Source organism: Carassius gibelio, chromosome A8, assembly GCF_023724105.1.
Source record: "Carassius gibelio isolate Cgi1373 ecotype wild population from Czech Republic chromosome A8, carGib1.2-hapl.c, whole genome shotgun sequence".
In the NCBI taxonomy this organism is placed as follows: domain Eukaryota; kingdom Metazoa; phylum Chordata; class Actinopteri; order Cypriniformes; family Cyprinidae; genus Carassius; species Carassius gibelio.
In genome coordinates, this window is record NC_068378.1 from 4,995,275 (window position 1) to 5,008,913 (window position 13,639).

General features: G+C 38.2%; 2 protein-coding genes across 8 annotated transcripts in view; one reads left to right on the forward strand and one right to left on the reverse strand.

Moving 5' to 3' along the window:
• LOC128018190 (glutamine--fructose-6-phosphate aminotransferase [isomerizing] 1) overlaps positions 1-13,639 on the reverse strand; it is a 368,579-nt gene that overhangs the window by 133,459 nt on the left and 221,481 nt on the right. The window lies entirely within an intron of this gene.
• Positions 1-13,639, forward strand: part of LOC128018200 (cytosolic acyl coenzyme A thioester hydrolase-like) — a 60,186-nt gene that overhangs the window by 16,595 nt on the left and 29,952 nt on the right. For 4 of the 7 annotated variants that reach the window (XM_052603563.1, XM_052603562.1, XM_052603565.1 and 1 more), the window contains exons 4-7: positions 1,432-1,523; positions 1,721-1,835; positions 4,627-4,641; positions 5,158-5,244. In XM_052603563.1, coding sequence (XP_052459523.1) covers positions 1,432-1,523; positions 1,721-1,835; positions 4,627-4,641; positions 5,158-5,244 — 309 coding nt within the window. The remainder of the gene's footprint in view (positions 1-1,431; positions 1,524-1,720; positions 1,836-4,626; positions 4,642-5,157; positions 5,245-13,639) is intronic. The other 3 variants (XM_052603564.1, XM_052603561.1, XM_052603566.1) reach the window with 1 other exon arrangement.

A 13,639-nucleotide genomic window follows, 5' to 3' on the forward strand; every position in this document is an offset into this window, starting at 1 on the left:
TTAGCATGGGAATCCAACTCTTTAAAAGTGTAAAAAACTCAGTATGCATGAAATAGCATTTCACCCCCCCTTTAAGCAGACTCGGGTACGGTTCGCGGGTGCGCATCCTAGTACGGAAGACAGCGTTCACATCATCCAAACGAACCGAACTCTGACATCAATCGAACACGGGTGCGCACCAAAAGTGCTAGTGTGAAAGCACCCTTATAGTTCGGAAAATACGGTAAATTAGCAGGCTAATTACTGTACTATTAACTGACAAATAAATTACACTGTAAAGGTCCAGAAAAGTATGAAAGGCATCATCAGAATAATCCATCTGTCATCAGTGGTTCAACCATCATGTTGTGCATTGACGAGAATACTTTTTGTACACGAAGAAAACAAAAATAATGACTTTATTTAGCAATTCATCTCCTTGAATTCTCCTTGAGTCTCTCTGCATCACCATAGTGCCATTTTGTATTCTTGTTGTGCCATAACTTCATTCTGACAATGATAGTAAATAGTAAATCTCATGTGTAATGGCATATCAAATCTAACATTATTATCATTATAACCTTTTAGTTAGCAGAGTTTAAAGGGATGGTTCACCCCAAAATTAAAATTAACCCATGATTTACTCACCCTCAAGCCATCCTACTCTAGGTGAATATGACTGATATGATATTTAAAAACTTCATGGCTCTTCCAAGCTTTATAATGGCAGTGAATGTTGGTTGAGTTTTGAACCCCAAACAAGTGCCACATCCACAACAAGTATCATCCATGATAAAAAATAAAAATAAAAAAACGCACCACACAGCTCCAGGGGGGTTAATAATTTATAAACCATAATATCTAGCTTCCACTAACTGTCATATGCACATTTACGAGAGAGAGACATTACAACAGAGGACGTAGGTGTAGCGTGAGCTTCGATGAGAAAGACGAATGCGGAAGTGCAGAGGAGAGAGCAAAACTACTTTGCTTTTTGAGTAGCTCAGATGTAACAAACATATTATATTTACTCTAAATTACTGTACTTTTTGACATTACATTCAGGGTTGCCAGGTTTTCACAGCAAAAATTGCCCAATTGCTACTCAAAACTTGCACAAAACTAGCCCAGTTGCTTTTCAGGGGCGATTTCCTGGTAAAAACTATATATATATATAAAAAAAAAAAAAATATATATATATATATATATATATATATATATATATATATATTGGTGGGATTCCCCTGGTCGCATTTAATAATTAAATATCACATTATTGGTGTTGCTTCAACCTGTGAACATGAAAAACATCCCGCTGCAACAGTGTTAAAGTATACCAATTCCACTGGAAAACCACAGACTAGGCAACACTGGTTACATTACTCTGTATGTATTGCACTGCATTTGAAGAGATTTACATTCCTTCTGATTATTCTGATTTCATTTTTGTAGGTGCCAAAAAATTGACCAATAAGGCAACGCTATGGTATGTCCCTTTCTCCCTTCAAAATGTGGCTAAAATCATTGAAGTTCCTCCTATTGAGGTAAGAGTCTGTGCATCAGTGAACACGTCTTTTCTTTAAAGATTGACATTAGAAATTTTATTTTATTTTCTTTATTCTTTATCAAAGTGAACTATTATGTGATTTCTGAAGTGTCAAAAGATTTGCCAAATAATTTTTACTTTTACAAACAATTACTTGTCAATTTGTATACTAGAGTGTGTTTTTGACCATTGCAGTACTCCAGCCCAGAACAAGAGGAAGCAGGTAAAAAGAGATATGAGGCTCAGAAATTAGAGCGATTAGAGACCAAGGAGAGGAATGGGGAGATCATCATGTCTGTCTCTCTTCCAGGTAACACTTCCTTTATGTCATTACATATGCTTATCATCACTGAAGTCATGTGTTTAATGTCTTAGTGATCGCATGGATCCAACCCATCAGGGTCAATACAGGTGCATCTCAAAAAGATTTTATATTATGGAAAAGGTCTTAACTTTTTGTATATTTGAAATATTTCAGTTTTTTTGTTTTAATTCTGATGGTAATTAAACCTGCTTTGGATATATTGAACATTTCTGTTTTGTAAATCTTTTTTTTTATTGATCTTTGAGAAAATATTTTAATTTTTTGAGATACTGAATTCTTAATTTCCTAAGATGTAAATGCACCTGTATATAGCAGATGTAAAACATGTACCTTTCAGAAAGTAAGTACATCGCAGAACCATGGAACAATAATGCTATCAGATGGTAACCATGGTTCCCTTTCAGTCGGTCTCTTTCGATGTCAGGTCACTGACCAGTGAATTGGGAATCTCGCTAGCAAGACCAATCTACTTAGAGTCTGATCACAGCATGATTTTAAATAGCCTGCATGTGCAACGCATTCTCAGCTTTTCAGTGATTTCCCCTGTCGAGTGGGTTGCACACATCAGGCTGCACTACCCCTGTTTGTGTTGCACGCGACCATCTCCCCTGTGTGAAAAGAGCTTAAAAGAGCAGTTTCAAAAAAGAGCATACAGGGTTGCATCTTTGTAAAGAATGATTGTCTTTTTAAAGATGCTGTTTCACCCGTGTGTTTCTGGATGCGGTCGTTATGGCACCAGGTGATGGTCATGATCACTGCCTTGCGTGCATGGGCATTAAGCACATTGAGGTGGTGTATGTGGATGAGTCCATGAAAGAAGATGACCATCTTGGACTTGCGATCCAAGCTTTGTTACTTCAAAAGGGTCGGTGCCCCTGCAGTGATCTACTTTTCTTCCTGGCAGAAGTCAGACAGTAGCTCAGGCGGGCCTAGGATTACAGGAGTATACAGGGGTCCTCCCAGTGGAGGGGATTATTTGCGGCGCAAACTGTCCCTTCCCTTCTGGGCATGTAGGTACTCGTCTGGTCTGACCAGCAGTTCTTATGTGGCCTGTGGAGAAACTCCTCAGCGACATGGTGGAGAGATTTGCCCAACAGTTCTCGGCTGCACAGAAGCAGACAGATTTCACAACTTACCTGCCTCCTCCTCCTTTGGAGTAAGAAGCATCTGAGGTCACTTTTTTTTTGCCGTTCATACTCCGTTAGACCTGTTTGCCTCTCAATAAACCTCTCACTGCTCAGCTGTTCTACTCCTTGACCGAGGGAACATTGCACAGATGCACTGGCACAAAGCTTTGCTTTTCCCATCCGCACTTTAAGATTGTACATGGACAGGACACAAAGCTTCGGGTCCTCAGAGTAGTTCTTTGTTTGTTTCAGAGGTCGGCAGGAAGGGAATGCCATCTCCAAACAGAGGATGGACCATTGGATATTGGATGCCATCATCCTGTCTTATCAGGCACAGGGCGTGCCCTGCCCTAAAAGTGTTTCATCCTACTGGGCACTGGCTCGTGGTGCCTTGCTATGTCACAAATAGTGAAATTTGCTACAGAGATTCCATACTGTAGACCCTTTCGAGCTCCCTCCATCCCCTCGGGACATCGAACATCTGGGACCAGGCCCTTGTTCAATGAATCCTTGAGAACTGGTAGAGGGCTGGGTCCATATGTTGTGACCCGAGTGGATCCCATGTTAAAATTCTGTTCCAAGTGGAACTGGTCTGTTTTCCCAGTGTTAAACAATCTCACTGAGTGGGTAGTGCTAAGACAAACAGTGATTGGCCTTCCTGCTGCGAGCCCTGGCCTATACTCAAGGTGGCTCACACAAGACACTAGAAGAGGCAGCATCTGTGGCGTTTTGGTAGGGATTCCCAATTTCGTTGGTCATCAACATGACGTCGAAAGTGACCGACTGAAAGGGAACGTCTCAGTTACGTATTGGAACCCTTGTTCCCTGAAGGAGGGAATGGAGACGTTGCATACTGTTGCCACAGCTGCCACTGAGAGGCTGGATCACAGGCTCTGCTCTTCAGCAAAAACCTGAGTATGCTTTGCACCTGCTGCCTATTTATACTTGTGCAGCGATCAGTGGCAGCTGGATGCAATCATCGCATGACAATGAGCATTGGCTCGTTTAGTGTACACTCAAAAGTGGATTGGTCTCTCTAGCATGATTCCCAATTCGTGACGTCTCTGTTCCCTTCTTCAGGGAATGAAGGTTACAATGCGTAACCGTTACGGTCTTTGATAGCATAGTACTGAATGACTAGCATCATCATCTTTAAAATCATCATCTGTAAATTGTGTACCAAAAATTTATTGAAACGTCAAATGTACTGAAAATGAGGTACTACAATAGCCGGCTGTATAAACTGTTTAGACTTAAGTTAGTCATCTAATTTTTTTTTTCTTCAGTTCAATTCTTCATAACATTTTTTTTATTCAGTTCTGAAAAGGTAGATTGGTCTTATTTGAATTGGAAAAGTAAGACTGACTACCCCTTGGCAACTGCTAGTTGGTTTAATTAGTTTTTAAGACAGTCTTAACATGGTGGCTAAGCTTGTGCAACTGGCCCCAGTGTACAAAATATGCAATGGTCTTTGTCCAAAAACATAGTGTTACCTTAGTACATGTCCAATTAACATCAAGGTTCCTTGGCCATTTTTTATATTTCTGTTAGTCATTGCTCTCTGTTGGACATTTAATTTGTCAGTAAAAGTTTTATGAATCGAGTCTTACCTTGATTTCATTTTGTTATTTTGCTCTGATGCTGCACAGATAGACAAACAAAAGGTATGTATGAATATTTCTCTGAAGAACTATACATTTTTTTTAATTAAAGGAATATGAAAAATATTTTTTGTGGCATCAGGAAACTACCGTATTTTTCCGCACTGGATTATAAAGCGCACCTTCAATGAATGGCCTATTTTAGAACTGTTTTCATATATAGGGCGCACCGGATTATAAGGCGCATAGAATAGAAGATACTGCAGTCAAACGTTTGACTGGGTTTGCGTTATGCATCCACTAGATGGAGCTGGGCTAAAGGGAATGTCAACATTTTGACAGAGCGCCTTAATCCATAAATAATGCGCTCCGGATTATAAGGCGCACTGTCGTTTTTAATTTTTGAGGAAATTAAAGGTTTTTATGAGTGCCTTATAGTGCGGAAAATACGGTATTTATGTTTTTTTTTTTATTGCTCAGAGAACAAGGTTTTTTTTTTTATACTTTGCCAGTTATTTATATTCCGTTATATTTGTATGTGTGTATTAGGTTTTTCCTCTCTGTTTTCTTATTTTTTAGAACCCTACACGGTTGCATTTAGTCAGTCGAGTCTGATCCACCTTGTCGGCCCATCTGACTGCACTCTGCATGGCTTTGTACATGGAGGTAATAAACTTTTTTATATTTATTGATTACCTTTATTTATATTGCACTTTATAAAATACAGACTGTCAAAGTAGTATTAAAGTATAGTATTACAGCAGTATTAAACTTTACTGTGTCAAAATAGTGTGCCAGTAATGCAAGTTAAAGTCAGTTCATCATTGATTCAGTGATGTCATTGTCCAGCTCAGTTCATTTCAAATAGTATCTGTGCAATCAAGTTGACAATATTGATGGAAATTAAGTGTCCCCAACTAAGCAAGCCAGAGGTGACAACGGCAAGGAACTAAAACTCCATCAGTGACAGAAATGGGGAAAAAAACCTTGGGAGAAACCAGGCTCAGTGGGCAGTGGGGTGATTAATGCCAAAAAATGTTCTAGTTTAGGCAAAAGAATGTTGTAGTCAATAGTGTTGAACGCAGCACTAAGATCCAATAGCGAGACCTAATAGAGAGATACAAACACGATCAGATTATAAGAGCAGGTCATTTTTTATGAGAGGCTTAATAACAGCCAGTTTGAAGGTTTTGGGGACATATCCTAATGACAATGAGGAATTAATAATAGTCAGAAAATCATCTATGACTTCTGGAAGCACCTCTTTTAGGAGCTTAGATGGAATAGGGTATAACATACATGTTGTTGGTTTAGATGATTTAACTAGTTTGTACAATTCTTTCTCTCCTATAGTAGAGAATGAGTGGAACTTTTCCTCAGGGGATCTATAGTGCACTGTCTGATGCAATACTGTAGTGTGACAGAGACAGGAGCAGGATGCAATAGCAAGATAGTGCTTTATTAAGAAGGTGAATAAGAGCGGCCAGTCAGACAAACAACACAGATAGTCCACAACACAGATGATAGGTCATACGATCACAAACTCAGATGGTAGGTGACATAGGGACCTTGGTGGAGAACCAGTGATGGTCCTCGGTGATCCAGTGCTGTATCCCTTGTGACGGGGCTCATAATTCAAGTGCAGAGTGTAGGAATTTAAAAAAAACAAAAGACACGGCGAATAACAGAGAGGGAATCCACGATCGAAAATGAACAGCACGGGAACAGAAGGGAACACACCGGAGAACCACAATGATCTGACAACATGAGACACCAGTTACTGCACATAAAAAGGCATAAACAATTGGTAACAGCTGGTGCTGCTGATCAGCAGTGATCATAGACCATATCCACAGACACACACGAGAGAGATTCATGAACCGTGATGTAGCTGACGGCTGAATGGCTACAATTTTACTTCTAAAATCAATACTATTAGAGATAAAGTAGTTCATAAAGTCATTACTGCTATGATGTTGGGAAATGTCAACACTTGTTGATGCTTTATCTTTTGTTAATTTAGCCACTGTATTGAATAAATACCTGGGGTTATGTTTGTTTTCTTCTAAAAGAGACTAAAAGTAATCCGATCTAGCATTTTTTAATGTTTTTCTGTAGGATAGGTTTATTTCCCGCCAAGCAATATGAAATACCTCTAGCTGCGCTCCATTTTCTGGGCTGCTCTCTTTAGGGTGCGAGTTTGCTCATTATACCATGGTGTCAGACTGTTTTCCTTAACTGATTTCGACAATGAGTAGGTCCTGAGACTTGTTGTCTAACCCCCAATAGAGTTCAGAATGTCTATAAATGCTGATCCCAGGGCATCTTTTTCATTATCAACATGGGTATTAAAAATCACCAACTATTAAAACTTTATCTGCAGTCTGCACTAACTCGGATGTAAAATCAGCAAACTCTTTAATAAAGTGTGTATGGTGCCCTGTTGGCCTGTATACAGTAGCCAGCACAAACATCACAGGGGATTTATCATTAACATTTGTTTCTCTGGATAATGTAATATGAAGCACCATTACTTCAAATGAGTTATACTTCAAGCCTGCCCTCTTGAAGAAATCCTGAAAACATTGTTATAAATTGAAGCAACACCTCCCCCTTTGCCTTTTGGACGTGATGCGTTTTTTTATTGTATTTTCTAGTTCGGGGAACAGACACAGTCTCTATAGTGTGATATCTAGGTAAAATAGTCTCTATGTGTTGAAAATTAACTGACTTCTGTGACGTGAGGCGGCAAGCAGACGGTCGTTTTAGCCAGTCTGTCTGCTTCCTGACCTGGGTCCCAGTTAGTCAGGTGCAAACTCTAAGACTTTTAGCTATATTTCTAGAGAGAAGAGTGGCGCCACCCCAGGAGGGATGAAGACCATCTCTTTTAAACAAGTCAGGTCTGCCCCAAAGCTCGTCCAATTGTCTATGAAACCTATGTTATTCTGTGGGCACCACTTAGCCATCCAGCCATTGAGTGATGACAATCTGCTATGCATCTCGTCACCACGGTAAGCAGGCAGGGGACCAGAGCATATTACAGTGTCTGACGTCGTGCTTGCAAGTTCACACACCTCTTTAATGTTATTTTAGTGATCTCCGACTGGCAAAGTCGAACATCATTAGCATCGGCATGAATAACAATCTTACTGTATTTACGTTTAGCATTAGCCAGCACTTTTAAATTTGCCAAAATGTCAGGCACTCTGGCTCCCGGTAAACATTTGACTATGGTGGCTGGTGTCTCTATATTCATGTTCCGTACAATAGAATCACCAATAACTAGAGCACTTTCATCAGCTTTCTCAGTGGGTGCATTCCTGAGTGGGGAGAACCTGTCTAATGTTTTGATCGGAACAGAAGATTAAGAGAGAGTAGCGAGGGAGAGGAGAAAGAAAACCACGATAGGCACGAATGGAAATGCTAATGACAAGCTAACGAGTGCTAATGCGATGCAGGTGCACTGCAATCACAGATTTAAAGTGAACGATCAAATTAATCAGATTAGGTTGATAGATAATATCAGAAATATGGTGGGAATTATGTCATATTTTATGACTTTAAACAACAGAGAGTGATAGTAAGATTCTACAGATAAACAAAGCTACACAGAGTTACGATCACAAAAATGGTCTCCTTGACAATGGCAGGTAGACAGGGAGTTCATAAGCGGTTGTCAAAACCATGAGATGATCTAGTAAACAGGCATGTCCGTAATCAGTTCCAGGGCAGAGGGTTATGGGAAATGGGAGTCCAGGTGAAAATGTGTTGGAGACCTTGGGTGGTGAGTGGGAGGAACAGGAGGGACTGGATTTGTGACAATTTCAACTATGTGCGTGGTGTGTGCCATTTATGGGTGACCCTTTATCAAGTTGCTTCCCATGATAAGAATTTCAAATCAGTCACTTGTGGGGTTCAATTTCAGTTAGGAATTCAGTCATCTTGTTTTTCAAACCGTGTGTAGTGTTTTTTCTTTATATGTAGAAATCATAGTTAACATCCGTCAAATCCATTTGATAGCAATTAGAATAGTACAGTGAAGATGAAGAAAGAAGACAACTGTCTGTGGTCCAATTGGCTGTATTCCTGCTTTATTTTTTTTTAAATGCACAACAGCTCTTTCCATGCCCTGAAATGAGTTTAGTGTCATATTGAAGTCAGTAATGAAGGGAAGATCAAATCATTTTCCTGGCTTGGATCCTTAATTCTCATTCCCCAGAATGAACAAATCTTCATTCAGGTTAAATAAAAATGGTAGACTTTAAGTAGCCAGATTTTTCACACATCTGTATACACAAACCTTAATTGTATCCTTAATTAAGAAATTATTGTAATACCAGCCACACTGAGGGAAAAAAAAATGCTTTTGAAATTGATTTTGATTTAGATTTTTAAACTCAAAAATTGCTAGTAAAATTCCGAAATAATTACAAAGGAACAAGTAGCACACTGAATTAAACATACTTTTTTTTTTTAAGTATAAAGACTTAAATAGAATTGTCTTCCAATAATATTTATTTGATTTAACTTCATTAAATATTTTTTTTTATTATAATTAATGATTAATTCACTACTCATTTGTCTCTTCTTGTCCGAGTTGTTTGTTCTTTTATTATGTGACATCCACATAGGCTGTGTACAGGTAACAGCAAATGAGTCCACCTCCTGAGTCATTTCCTCATGATCAAAATAAAATAGCACATGTGTGGTCACAAAACATTGAATTCACGCTCTGAGAGAACTTCTTAATGCTGAGTTATGTAAAAGAGTCATTAAAAATGAACAAAACGTTCATGGGCAACCCGCAACTAACATAAGACACGCAGTGAAAATATTTATATTCTAAAAAAATGATCAGCCTCTAACTCAGTCATTGCCCAGTTAAATCAATTTATTAGTCAATGGCTTAAGACAGACATTATTTCATGGCCAAGAGCAGAATTTAGTTGGATTTCCTTGCAATGTAGAGGGTTGGCTGTAACCCCCACAGGCCCATTTATACATGCATGACGAGTAGTCGACTCACTGACCTGAATGAGTTACATAAACACAAGTACATCAGCAGCACAGTCTGTGTAGAAGCTGTAACAAACAATATTTGACACCCAAAGCTGAATCTAAACCTTAGTTTTCATGTTGGAAAATGTCTCCTATCAGGCATATGTTCCTAAGTAAAATCAATTTAGTTTTTATGCGAAGCTGCCTGACAACTGAGGTTCTGAAACTGGTATTATGTCATTTACACACACAGAAACCATTTACAATGATCATTTACAATTCGTTTATCACATGGATTAATCACTTGTATGTAAGAAAGAAGAGAGGATAAAAGTCAAATTAGTAGTGGACGTGGTACATCAATAATGTGAAATGGGAGGAGCCTTACATCAGTAAAAGAGAGAATAATTTCATATCTTGTTAGTTATATTATATTTTGTTCTGTACTGCTGCATTCAAACCAAAGCAAGTCAAGTGATCACTCAAATTCATGTTACATTTCCATTTGTTGTTTACACAATTAATGAAACACATTTACAAGCAAGCAATACTTAATTAATATTATTTGTATACTCAATACAATAATATTTTGTATTATTATAGTTACATTATTTTAACAAAGTCACATAAAATGTTACTATTTTTCCTATCTACAGTATTACAGCACCATTCATATTGAGTGCACACTAAAAACTACATCACCTACAGATCAGTAAATTCAAGTTTATTTGATTCAGATGTGATTGAAGGTTGAAGTGAATGACTTTGTAATTAGTTTATTTCTGCCAGTTTGACTCACTGAAGTTGACCTGTGGAATGTCTGTGAGCATGCAGACAGGCCTTATTGTATTGTCAGGAAAATCAGACTATTGACTATTGCCTGTAGTTAGCTGTTCCACTTCAAGTTCATGCTTTAAGAGCTCAATGAGGCAATGAGGCAAAATAGACACTTTCCTCTTCTGAAATGTTATTTGCTTGTGTAGCTGTTTGATAGTGTTTTTTAAATATATTTTATTTTTTCTCATACTGTATTTCATAAGACTTGTTTTGATTTATTTTATCACTGTTTAAATTGTATCAAATAACCGACTCTCTTGCATTCTTGGAGAAAACACTTTTGCTAGTGACATGCACGTAATCTTGAGGATGGACTGGTAAAAAAAAAAAAAAAAAACTACCTACCTATCACACTCTTGCATCTGTTCAGCAATGCACCAACAACCACTCAAGAACACATTAGCAACTGGAGAGGAACACCTTGGCAAACATCTACAACTCTAGTATTGTGGCTGCAAGATTTGCATGTGCAAACTCTAAAAAGACTAAGGGCTTTAGTTTTTGTTTACATATTCATGCAAAAAGTCATTAAAAGAGAATCATTTGCAAATGTTTTTCAAACTTCTGCACATCATAACCCAAAAAAAAAAAAATCAGTTCATTCAGTTCGTTCAAGTTCATCTATTGATCACTGTATCAGTAATACACTTTCTTTTCCATTGTCCTTTATGGGAGAATGTCCTTCTGTCCCTTTATCCCTATAGCACTTCATATAATACAGATTGTTTCAAAGCTTCACAGTACTAATCAGGATTATAACAGATGGAAACTGATTAAAATTCTAATTCGGCTATAAAGCTTTAAAGTCTGCTATAAAGTCATTATTCAGCTCAAGTCAGTTCAGAGTTGATTCAGTTGAGTTTAATAACTAATTAAAGTTAATAAATTATGAAAAGTTCAATTCAGCTATAAGCAGCTCTACAGAAGGCATACTTTTTGTATCATAATTTTAATATAAGTACTTAGTAATGCACATAGTAGTTAAAGATGCCTAATATAAAGTGGGACCAATGGAAAGGACAAAATTGGTTTAAAGACGATTTCACTGGATGAGGAACAAAACTTGAACAGACTTTGTTTTCTGTAGAGCTTCTTTATATAGCGGAATCTGATTTGTTTCATTATTGATACATTTTGCAATATTGACAAGTTATCAAACTGGATTGAGTCAACATTGAACTGACTTGAGTTGCATAATGACTGAATTGAACTCATTTTTAATTGGTTAACTTAAAACAGCCATTTAACTGAATCAACACTGAACTGACTGGAGCTGAATAATGACACTATTCTTTGTTTAGAGCTCTTTTACAGCGTAAATTACATTTTTTGATTCTGTTATCTGAATCTACCTAATAATTTTCTCTAAAATAAACGCTTGCTCAAAATGTAGTCACCCATCCAAGATGTAGATGAGTTTGTTCATTCATCAGAACAGATTTGGAGAAATGTAGCTTTACATCACTCGCTCATCAGTGAGTATATGACTTTCTTTCTTCAGAAGAACACAGATGAAGATTTATAGAAAAGTAATCCATCCCTGTGAGTCCATATGATGCAAATGTATGTGCCCCAAAAGTTTCAAAAACCACATAAGTAACCCATACGTAATTCAGTTGATGAATTATTGACTTCTGAAGTGAAAAGTTAGGTGTCTGTTTGAAAAATGCTAATATATTAAACTTTTTAAACCATGAACCATAATTTTTGGCCAACTGTCATATTTGGGTTCATGAGTCCACGCTTGACTTAAACATCAGCACAATGTGAAACTCACATGAGAAGTTATGGTCCTCTTTGCTTCTGCTTGACTTCTTGGGCGAGCTTCAGAATACGCTTGCATCATGCTTCACAAAGGTCTCATAAATCTGCATGTCAACTCTCAGTTACCTCAAAGTGACAGATTATAGTAAAAACATACACTTTTTGTATTTTTTTTTTCTTACACATCCCTGCTGTTTCACTTCAAAAGATATTAATTCATCAGCTGTAGATGTATGGTTTACTTTGAAAGTGAAAGTGAAGTGACATTCAGCCAAGTATGGTGACCCATACTCAGAATTTGTGCTCTGCATTTAACCCATCCGAAATGCACACACACAGAGCAGTGAACACACACACACACACACACACACACTGCAGTGGGCAGCCATTTATGCTGCGGCGCCCGGGGAGCAGTTGGGGGTTCAATGCCTTGCTCAAGGGCACCTAAGTCGTGGTATTGAAGGTGGAGAGAGAGCTGTTCATGCACTACCCCCACCCACAATTCCGTCCGGCCCGAGACTAGAACCCACAACCCTTCGATTGGGAGTCCAACCCTCTAACCATTAGGCCACGACTTCCCCGTGTGTTTGCTTGTGTTGTGTTGACTCCCAGAGAAGGATTATTTTACTAAAAATCTTAGTTCATCTGAAGAAAGTACCTCATATGCATCTGGGGCCGAAGGTGAGTAAATGATGAGAACATGTTTGGATGGTGCACTAAACCCAAAGGATACAGAGTTTAACATGAATGATCAGTGTCTGCATATAGGCAAACATACCATTTTAAAGTACTTCATTAGATTGCTTGCAGTTGATGCATGCGGATTAGAAGCTGTTTATCTTTGTCCTGTGTCTGTAGTAGCCTACTCTCTGGAGGTTTGAGGAATAAAATGCCTACTACTTAGACTTTGTGCAATAATGTGAATAGAATCCTGTTTTGATGAGTTTTTATTTTTTTAAGATAGAAAGACAGTTCAATCAGTCCTATGAGCAGACCAGTGCAAGAGAAAATACACCCCCCCCCCCAAGCTCTCTGTCACAGCTGTGTCTGTATGCAAGGACGTTTGTCTTACACACATGTGCACATTCTCGCTCTCTGCCTTCACCGTCTGTTTCCCCATTACGCATGATGAAAGCAGACCAAAGCTACTGAATATCCTGAATGGATTTCTAAAGGATCAGAGGCTGGCTGTTTGTCAGAGGGACGAGGGAGATCCTGTTTGTGCCTGGCCCTTGGCAACCTCTGTTGCACAACACAAAAGCAATATGGCAGCTGTGATTTCCCTCTTTGATATGGAACTGTCCTTTTGCCTCCATCTCATTTCCGTCTTATTAGTATTTATCTCATTCATAACTTGTCTGGCATTCAAGTTAATAATTTTACTTTGGTTGAAGAAGCATTCTCTTTTTTTCTCCCCTTTCCTATGCTGTTAAATAAACAGTTCATTCAGAAATGAAATGTC